The following is a 10,122-nucleotide window of genomic DNA, read 5'->3' as shown; positions in this document are numbered from 1 at the left end:
TTCCGTCAGATTTACTCCTCGTTGCCTCTCGACTAGGAGAATAGAACAAAGGCAAGAGGAAAAGTCTTCCTACGCCTAGAGCAATTGGTGATTTTGCTGGCCTGATCTTAATTTGTGATTTCGTTGGCCTGATCTTTGCATGACTCGTTTCTAATATCTCGTCAAGCAAAACTTGTGCACTCGTGATGCTGAAAGACCATCCTCCTCCGAAGATCTCCCATATTAATACCGCCGTGCAAACGGCTCATGATCTCCATTCGTGCCATGACCGATTGGCCAGGACGATCTGGGGTGACTCGAGACCGACATTGTGCCGACGCCGGCATTTTCCCTCCACATCCCCGCATTCCAGACCTTCCAACACCAAACCTCTCCTGGCACAACCGTCCGCAACATCGTGACATCCTTGAGACTAGGGACGGGACGGCGCCATGTTCGCGATGCCGCCAAGTACACCATCTCCTCTTTCTCGCCCGCGCCCCGCAAGGCTTCCGACGACGTCACAACCGCGAATCCTCTCTGCAACTGCCGAGTATTGGTTCGAGGAGACTCAGCCCGAATAGTGGGCGATTCCGCTCCGGCGCCATGGAAAATAGAAGGGACGTTAGTGCTGGTGTCCTGCAAGCGGCACGATCATCGGGGTAATATGTGAGGAGGTATTTTCCAAGATGAACGAACCGTTGAACGGCACCGAGGCGCAAGGGAGAGGCCCGAACGTATAAAGTCCGCGCGATAGATGGTCATGGACGCGTCGATACGCGCGCAACCATACTCTGGTGAATCCGAACATGTTGCAGTCAACGGCTTTCGCGTGGCTGGCGTTGGCGACAGCCTCAGTTGCCCAGTTTGGAATTAAGCACTCGCAATACGAGACGAGCCCGCCTGTGTACCCTTCGCGTAAGCAACCTTATTTTCACGTCCTTTGACCAAGCCTTCCAGGCCGCATCCAACGCTGACTCTTCGCACAGCAAACATCACCGGCGCTGGAGGATGGGAGGAGGCATTGGAGAAGGCAAGAGCCTTTGTAGCGCAATTGTCGCTCGAGGAGAAGGCAGACATGGTGACTGGTACGCTCCCCGCCTCGTCCTTTTCTACCTTGCTCACATTGGTAGGTACGCCTGGTCCTTGCGTCGGTAACATCGCACCGATACCGCGCCTCAACTTCACAGGCCTCTGCCTACAGGATGGGCCTCTCGCCATACGCCAAGCAGTGTACGCCAGCGTTTTCCCTGCCGGACTTTCTGCGGCTGCCTCCTGGGACCGCGATCTTGTGCACCAGCGCGGGGTCTTCATGGGCGAGGAGTTCAAAGGCAAAGGCGCGCACGTCGCTCTAGGACCTGTCGTAGGGCCGCTCGGACGATCGCCTTTCGGCGGCCGGAACTGGGAAGGTTTCTCGCCGGACTCATATCTCTCTGGCACACTTGTCGAAGAAACTGTTATCGGCATGCAGTCTGCTGGTGTGCAAGCATGCACGAAGCACTACATCGGCAACGAGCAAGAGATTCAGCGGAACCCAACCACGGTTGACGGCACGACCGTGGAGGCTATTTCGTCAAACATCGATGACAAGACCATGCACGAGACGTACCTCTGGCCGTTTGCAAACGCCCTCCACGGTGGATCCGCTTCGATCATGTGCTCTTACAATCGCATCAATGGTTCCTATGGATGCCAAAATAGTAAAACGCTAAATGGCCTGCTCAAGGATGAACTAGGCTTCCAAGGATATGTCATGTCGGATTGGGGCGCCACTCACGTTGGTGTCGCGGCAATCGAGGCTGGTCTGGATATGGACATGCCGGGAGGAATCGCTTTTACGTCGGCGTCTCCATCGTACTTCGGCGAGAACATCACCATCGCCGTAAACAATGGTTCTCTTTCCATTGAGCGTGTGGATGACATGATCCTCCGTATCATGACCCCTTACTATCATCTCGGACAGGATGCTGGATACCCATCCGTAGATCGCTCTACGCAGCCGCTCGGATTCTTCCCGCTGGCGAACTACGTACACCAGTTCACTCTTGGTCCTCTGGTTGATGTTAGGGACGAACACGCGAAGCTCATCCGTGAGCTCGGCGCTGCGGGCACAGTTCTCTTGAAGAACATGAACAATACGCTCCCGCTCAAGGAGCCCATGAATATTGGCGTCTTTGGAAACGATGCTGCGGACTTCACACAGGGTCAGTACACGCTGTCTCTCTCGAACGGTCTCTCTTCCGGCAACTACGACATTGGAACTTTGGCCGTTGGTGGCGGCTCCGGCACCGGGCGATTCACGTACGTCGTTCCGCCACTAGATGCCATCAAAGCGCGCGGTCAGTCCTACGGTGCGCTTGTGCAGTACATGACCGACAACTATGCTATCAGTAATAGCGGTCTATCCTCCCTCGCCCCGACCCCACCTGACGTATGTATCATCTTCCTAAAGTCCTGGGCCAGCGAGGGTGACGACCGAGCCACACTCATCGCAGAATGGAACTCGACCGTTGTGGTGGAGAACGCTGCCGCTGTTTGCCCCAACACGGTGGTAGTCCTGCATGGTGCAGCACCCAACGTCCTCCCGTGGAAGGACAACGCTAACGTTACTGCTATTCTCGCCGCCCACATGCCGGGCCAAGAGACTGGCAACTCGATCGTGGATATCCTGTGGGGCGACATGAATCCGTCCGGCAAGCTCCCGTATACCATCGCGAACCAAGAGAGCGACTACGCGAAGAACCTTGTCAACAGCACTGAGCTCGCGGAATCTACGGATCCCCTCGCATGGCAGGCTGACTTCACCGAGGGCAATATAATCGACTACAAGGAGTTCGATGCACAGAACAAGAGCGTCGCGTATGAATTTGGCTTCGGCTTGAGCTACACCACATTCGAGCTTTCGGACCTGCAAGTCCATGTGAGTGCCGCCAACTCCACCCGTACGCCGAGCACGACGGCGAAGATCATTCCCGGCGGCAACGAAGAGCTGTGGCAGGTATTAGCCACTGTGTCTGCGACCGTCAAGAATACCGGGACTGTGGACGGTGCGACTGTTCCGCAACTATATCTCTCCTTTCCTAGCGAAGCGGGAGACGACACGGTGAGAAACCTACGAGGATTCGACAAAGTATCGTTGGGCGTTGGGGAGACGGCGTCCGTGGAGTTCTCGCTCATGCGCCGCGATCTTAGCTACTGGGATACGGCTGCGCAGGCTTGGCGTCTGCCATCTAGCGCGATAGGTGTGGACGTCGGATTCAGCTCGCGGGATTTGAAACTTAATGGGCAGATCACAGTATAAGGCCTGAGTATGTGGGTATGCACTCTGACACGCATGTCGTTAGTATCGAAACGGGGACAGAAGAGAAGACGCGATGCTGGATACCTTAATGCCATTCAACCTCTCTCAGTCATACCACTGTCCTCTTCCCCCTTCCCGCAAGTTCAACGCCACCTTACTCATCAAAGTGCTTCAGGGCAGACACTCTGTGCTTGACAGGGCGGGCGGTGAAGTCAGAACCTGCGCAGCTCACCTTAGGAGTGGAGGCGCTAATTGGGCCGCCGTTTTGGACGTTGTGTTCTTTCACTTCAATCTCCCGTGTGCCACGGACCCACCCACAACAGTCGCGCGACTTCCTTTCTCACCCACACACTCCCATCCTCTGCTTCTACCTCGTCCCACCCTCCTCAGCTCCAGCACAGGAGTGCAATCAGCACCTTCGTCAACTTCCTGCATCGCACCGTCTTCAAGGTGACGCGCGCTGGAGAGCATTGCCTGACCCGCGACCGCCACGAGTCGCCTCAACCCTTTCACCTGAGTGCCCCGACAACCGCTGCCCAGCCCACAACAGCTCGACTCACAGCGTGCAAAGCAACCGGCAATCGAATCCTCATCCACAGCTTCGCACCGTCTCGAGCTCGCAATTCTATCCTATCTCCAGCACTCATCATGTCTGACACCTCAAAAACCTCAGACTCTCTTTCCACAACGGCTACGACCGCCTCTGCTACGACCCAGACCGCCGACAACACCAATGAGTACGAGAAGACACTCGAGAAGCGGCTCGATGGGGCCATCCAGCGCGCTCAAGACCGCTGGACGCAGTTGCAGCAAGAGGCAGCCGAGAAGCGATACTATCAGAGAACTGTCAGGAACTTGGAATTCACCCTAGTACACTTCGAAAGAGAGTGGGCCCAGGATATCCTCACAATGTACGGGACTATCAAGCAACAGGAAGAGAAGCTTGAGCAGCGGAGTCGAGAGATTGACGAGGCGACGAAGCTCTTGGGCGAGCACATGACGGCGTTGGACGACGTACAGCAGAAATTGCAAGAGAAGACGCAGGAGCTGAACGACGCACAAGAGCAGTTGCAAGAGAAGACGCAGGAGGTGGAAACTGTGACGCACCAGCATGACGAAGCGATGAAGAAGTATAGGGCTAAATGGGACGAGGAGCTTCAAAAACTGGAGGCCTATAAGACCGGTCTCAAGGAAAAGGTCGGGGAAGAGTTACAGAAACGGCTCCAGGAAAACAGCAACAAGCTCGTTTCCGCACAGAAAGAAGCCGAAGACGCAAGGAAGGCGGAGCAGAAAGCCAACGAGAAGGCAGAGGCGTACAAAAAGGAGATGGAGTCCCTCAAGCGGCAGTTACAGCAACAGGCAGCCGCCCCAGGCATCGGTAATACCCCGCAAGGTGCCCTTCAGGCCATCATACAGTCGCGGTCACAGCCGATGCCGCCGCCAGCTCGAACCCCATCCCTGACGCCGACACCGGGGCTTGCTCAGGCTACGATCCAACAGCGTACAGCTCATCCTACGGCCCTTCAGCCTATGATCACCCCCCGGGTGCAGCCGACCCAGAATCAGCAGCGCACAGCTCACCCTGATGTCCCTCAGCGTACGACCCCGACTCAGACCTGGCAGGGACCACAAGATGAGGCCCAACCACTACTCGACGAGGAGATGTGGGACTTCGTAAAGAACCTGCCGCCCATGACGCAGGAAAAGAGCTCCAACTCCAACGTCTCCTTCGGCGCTCAAGACTCGATACCATCCGTCTCCCTTCCCAAGGATACTCCACTTCCGCCATTCCCACTCCCCCAACTCCAGCCTTACGGCACACAAGTCCACCCGGCATCGCAGCCCTCAGTCTCCCGACAACAGCGCCAGCAGACTCCGTCCACGAGCGTCGCTCCCTCCACATCCACCTCTAGCCAGCACACCGCGAAGTACCAGGGCGCGGTCTGCGAGAATTGCCACCTCTACTGGTGGAACGAAAGCTGTGACGGTGGGGAACCCTGTACCAACTGCGCCGTCAACGGATGGCACTGCGAGCGCCCTGTCTGCGAGAACTTTTCACGCGGCACCTGCACGAAGAGGAAGTGCAATCGGGCACACGAGGGCGACGGATTCCAGAATTTGAGTCACGACCGCGTGGGCAAGGGCTTGAAGAGGAAGGGCCGGGCGACGGATCCCCATGATACGCCGCCGAGTAAGAGGGCGAAGACGGGTTGAGGGGAAGGGGGGTGAGTGAGCAGCTTGCGCGCCGCTATCCGCCATCCCCCCCCTTCATCGCGGCTTGAGACGTCTGCGGGTTGAGGCCTTCGCGGGCCTCCCTGTGGATGTCAATATAGCCAGGTGGAGGGGTGGGTAGAGGCGAGGCGTTGCGGCTCTCACTATGGATTTTGTGTTAGGAATTTAGTGGCGTTGGTGTCGGTCATAGGGCGGGGCAATTGCCTGGGTCCTGGGGAGATCTTTCTTTGCTTTTCTCTTTTCTCGGGACACTTCGGCTTATGGGAAGCCTTGCTAGAGAACTACAGGTCCGCAAATGGATCAGTGACCCCGTCCATCTCCGATGCTTTATAGATCATGCATTTCTCTTCTGCTAAGTGTATTAAAGTCCTTTAGCCTAAGCTTAACTGAAACGCCAGGCTCCATTTAGAAGCTCCCCAACTAAAAGATTGCGCATCGTGATGCACACTGGTACCACCATTTGTTGGAACAGAGGCTGAGAGTGAAGACAACAGTCACGTGACCACATAAGGGCTTTTCCACTTAGGTATTTGACACTTGCTCCAGTTATACAATATAGGGGGAGCCCCGTATCTAGGCAGGCCCTTGTCTAGTATAATATCGTTCTTTGCTAAATTTCTTGAATACCTCCAGCCTGAGCGTTGCGTCTTCCATCAGCCTTGATGGCAAGATATGCTAATGGGTCGCTCTAATGATGCTCCTCGCCCTTGAGACCTACATATGTGGGGTAGTGAGTGATGGAGTCACGCGAACTTAGTTGCCTGCAATGCAAGCGCTCGGAACATACGGTAAAGCAGGAATAAATTTGGTCCCACCGATTTGGCGACTAACTCTTATTGTCCCCATCCATTGCGTAGTTTCCATAGAACAGCGTAATGTGGCCTTTCATCTCTTCCAGACGCTTGTCGTTCTCTCCCAAGCTCCTGTCTCGCGTCCCGAAATATCGCGTCTTTGTCGAGCAAGGGAGAATCGATGGACCGTTAGCAGGAAACCTAGGATATCATCTGAACTGCACACCTCCATGGCTCAACGGCTGCTAGTGCGTGCCACCACAAGCTGCATCGCCAGCATACGAATTCATCACTGCTTGTGTGGATTATTTATGCGCGACGCCGGCGCCTGAGGATATCGCGAGTGGCACGTCGCTGTATGATGCATATTGTGCGGAAGCGATGGGCGGGGAATTCGGCTCGGTGCCGGTAAACTAGGAAGGCATTACTACTAGCAGAGGTACGTGTGGAGTAGTCTTGACCTTCGCTTGCCCTAAATGACGCATTAACGTATGAATCAGACCTGGTGGATCGAGGGCAGTACAGCACACCCTCCCATCGCAGACCAGTCAGTCCGAAGAATCCGCTCCGTCAGCTAGTTCGACGGAAGCTGGCGGCGGTGATGGCGGTGATGGCGGTGATGGCCACCCTGGGACCACGGATAAGATCGCGCTCGATGTTGGTATAGGGATAGGTCTCCCTGCCACTGTAGCAACAGTTTGGATGTGTCTGAGAGGAAGGTAAGGTTCGCAGGTGACAGGAGAAATGGGATGTTAATGCAGCTGGACAGTTAAAGAATATCCATTTGAACGAGGCGAAACTCTGGACTTCGAGTTGTAAGACCATGCCGAAGGTCTTGGCTAGGTGACGCGAATGAGTGCTAGCTCGATGCCGCAGTATAATGCCAGAGCTTGCAGAAAGTGAATGTCAAAAGTCACGTAATGACGCGCAGCTCCAGCTCCCTAGGTCTTGTGATAGAAACAAAATATACGCTGCTCCTTCCTCAAGTCCGCCCCGTCGGGTGCGGGCCTGATGAAAAAGAAAAATATGTGTGCATGAAATAGCGGGCATGCACTCCCTAACCTTCGAGATGTCCGGCTGGGCCACCCGTGAGGGTATAGCCAGGCCCGGTTCCTTTAGGCACCAGCTCGGACAGGTCTCCAGTCATAGCATCGCAGGTTCGGAACAGACCCGGCTACATCAGTAGCGGTATCTTTGTTGAGCCCATAACCTGTGTGCCAACTCGCACCGTCTCATTCGCGCAATCCAAGACACCGGAGCCGCCCTCGCTAGCCACAAGGGCGCGACGAACGACCCGGCGACAAAGAAAACACTGCTCACCGAAGCAGAACAAGGCGTGTGCGGAGGGGAGGGAACATCATCCTCAACTGGACCGAGCGATCTTCTCCGAAATGAAGCCATCATGCGAGATGTGCAGGATATACCCACACAAGCCGGGCGCAAGATTGGAAATCGATCGTATCCAGGTCTGTAGGCTTGCCCGCCGATATCGGTCCAGAAGAACTCATGACTGAGGATTATACGCAACCCCCGTAGGACAAGAAGGGCGAACCCTCAGAAATCGTCTGTGGTGTCCGAAAGCTATGGTTGGTCATCGGACAGCGTGGTAATTCCGGATGGTCGAGTACGGGAAATGGCGGTTGGGAGCAAGCTCTGACAGACGGCGAGGTGATGCAACGATATCATAACACCCACATACCGCTCCTCAAGTAATGGATACCGAGTCGAGTACTTATCGCTATGTGGCGACAGTAGAGTCTCATTCTCGGGCGGGGTGGAGAAGAAAAGGGACAGGAGGAGGGGGGAGGCAGGTTTATATAGGCAGGTGGCGCGTGGGGGTTAAGGCCCGTGCGCCTCGCTTACCCAACGTCAGAAGGCGCGTGACGGTGAAGTCGCGGGACGAGCTCCGGTCATCGGGCAGAGTTTTGCGGCTCGCAGAGAGTGAACATTTGTTCCTCTGCGCACATTATGACGTCATGACCTACCCAGACGCGGAGACGCGAAATTATGGGCCCACCGTCTCAGGGCTCAGCGCCATAGGCAGCAGCCATGACTAGGGTGTTCATCGAGTTCTCGCGCCTTATCTCTCTAGCAAACAGCTCTACATAGACGATCCATTCAAAAGCATAAGCAAAAGGAGCGAGGCTGACAAGAAGGGTAACAGCGGGCTCGAATGCGCTGATTCGGATATTGAACTGTGGGTAGGGTGCTCGCAAGGATCTTACGAACCGTAATCAGCCTGATGGAGCTGTATCCGGAAAGATAGGCAAGCTTTTAGAGGATTTATAGCATTTGGAGTCTATGTACAGTACATGACTCCTAATCGCCCACCGCAACATCGCGAGCAGGTGTTTGACTTGGAATACAAGAATGGTCACCAGGAAAACGCGCAGCTGAAGCTCCAGCTAGAGGAGAAGGCTAAGAAAGAGAAGCATCTTCAAGGCACTGTGTTGGAGTTGTCAAAGGAGGTCTCACGCGCAAAAGGATTCGCAGAGTCGAGCAAGATGCAGAGGACGGCATGGATGCACATCGCGAAGGCTACAGTTACGGAGAGCATGTCGGGGAAGGCCTCTACTGACGAAGTGGGCCGGCATAAGCGAGACGCCGCCGAGCTTGGGTATGTGCATTTTCTCGATCAACTGCTCGTTTCCGCTTACTTACACTTGGGACAGATCTGATATCGAGCCTACACCCAAGAAGCAGAAGCGTGAGAGAGTTCCGAAGGTTGCCCCATGCAGCAAGTGCTATGTCAACAACCGAACGTGTGACACCGGAAGTCCCTGCGAACAGTGCATAATTAGGTCAAAGGGTTCAAAGTGCGAGCGGGTTATGTGCAAGCACTTTAACAAGGGGACCTGCAAGTACCCCAACTGCACGTTCGCTCACGAAGGCGATGGCTACCGCTATCTCACCCCGTACATCAAGTTGAAGCCAGCGAAGCCAGCAAAGCATGAAGAGAAGGAGATTGGTAAGAGCGAAGGTGGCGGGAACGATGAGGATGATGAACAGGAAGGCGGAGTCAAACTACCGGTCTGATGCTGAACAAGGGTGCAAGGGAGCAACGAGGGCGTCGACCTGAACTGATGTTCTACATGGAATAGTCACAGCATGATGTGGCATATGCACAGCAGGATGCAGAACAATACATTTGCGGTTCGGGAAGCTGAAATCCGGCATGCGCGGTAGTGAATGTCTCTGATCACAAACGTTCGAAACAGCATCATCGTTAAATGAATATGATGGATGGGTAGTTTCTACACTCATGAGAGCTTACGAAATCCGTTCCTTGTATCCAACCGGCAGACGTGCTCTCATTCGTGCTATCCGCTGCCTGCAGGCCCGTGATAGTCAAGTCAGACATTGAGGGCCAGTCGCGACAATGGATTGATTGATTGATTTCTCTCGTTTTAAGTCACCAACCTATAGAGGTTATGCTGACTACGCCTACGCACAAAAGGACTCAAAAGACGCCAATATTAAGAGAAGAGAACAGGGTATCACAGAACCACGGGCAATGGAAACACAAAAAAGTAGACATCCACTAACTGCTCTGTATTAAGCGTATTATGTACGCTGACAGGACGCACGCTTATACGTGGGTTCTCTCTTTCGCCGATATAACGTATTTCCCTAAAAGACGAACGTGTTGGCCCTGAATACGCTGATATAAAGCTTATTCACTATAGGATCATAGAGAGTAGAGGGTTCCACGCTCTCTATCTCGTCGTCAGTGATCACATCACCTGTTTCGAGGCAATTTATGTTCAGCACGAAGCTTCATTCCATAGTTTATGTGGTATTGAGGGACTGAAGTAAGCC

The 10,122-nt window shown here is 54.4% G+C and overlaps 4 protein-coding genes across 4 annotated transcripts; 3 read left to right on the top strand and 1 right to left on the bottom strand.

Annotated features, from left to right (window-relative positions):
• Positions 1-369: 369 nt before the first annotated feature.
• Positions 370-3,391, top strand: BU26DRAFT_454025 (glycoside hydrolase family 3 protein). Its single transcript, XM_033824848.1, has 3 exons — positions 370-897; positions 969-1,067; positions 1,113-3,391. Exons 1-3 carry the CDS (start codon positions 789-791, stop codon positions 3,278-3,280), a joined length of 2,376 nt encoding a protein of 791 aa, XP_033685971.1. The 5' UTR covers positions 370-788; the 3' UTR covers positions 3,281-3,391.
• A 262-nt stretch (positions 3,392-3,653) lies between these two features.
• Positions 3,654-5,518, top strand: BU26DRAFT_603470 (uncharacterized protein). Its single transcript, XM_033835429.1, has one exon. It carries the CDS (start codon positions 3,929-3,931, stop codon positions 5,492-5,494), a length of 1,566 nt encoding a protein of 521 aa, XP_033685970.1. The 5' UTR covers positions 3,654-3,928; the 3' UTR covers positions 5,495-5,518.
• Positions 5,519-7,436: 1,918 nt separating this feature from the next.
• Positions 7,437-8,058, bottom strand: BU26DRAFT_517721 (uncharacterized protein). The gene has a single exon (XM_033828642.1). The coding sequence runs from the start codon at positions 7,702-7,704 to the stop codon at positions 7,483-7,485; it is 222 nt and encodes a 73-aa protein (XP_033685969.1). The 5' UTR covers positions 7,705-8,058; the 3' UTR covers positions 7,437-7,482.
• A 346-nt stretch (positions 8,059-8,404) lies between these two features.
• Positions 8,405-9,244, top strand: BU26DRAFT_517720 (uncharacterized protein; the record flags this gene model as incomplete). Its single annotated transcript, XM_033828641.1, has 2 exons — positions 8,405-8,920; positions 8,976-9,244. Coding segments are annotated over exons 1-2 (430 nt in total), but the record flags the coding sequence as incomplete, so codon positions are not given.
• Positions 9,245-10,122: the final 878 nt, after the last annotated feature.

The sequence above is a fragment of the Trematosphaeria pertusa genome, assembly GCF_010094035.1.
Source record: "Trematosphaeria pertusa strain CBS 122368 unplaced genomic scaffold BU26scaffold_5, whole genome shotgun sequence".
NCBI lineage: Eukaryota > Fungi > Ascomycota > Dothideomycetes > Pleosporales > Trematosphaeriaceae > Trematosphaeria > Trematosphaeria pertusa.
The sequence above is the reverse complement of the archived record's forward strand: the minus strand, read 5'-3'. Positions and strand labels throughout refer to the sequence as shown.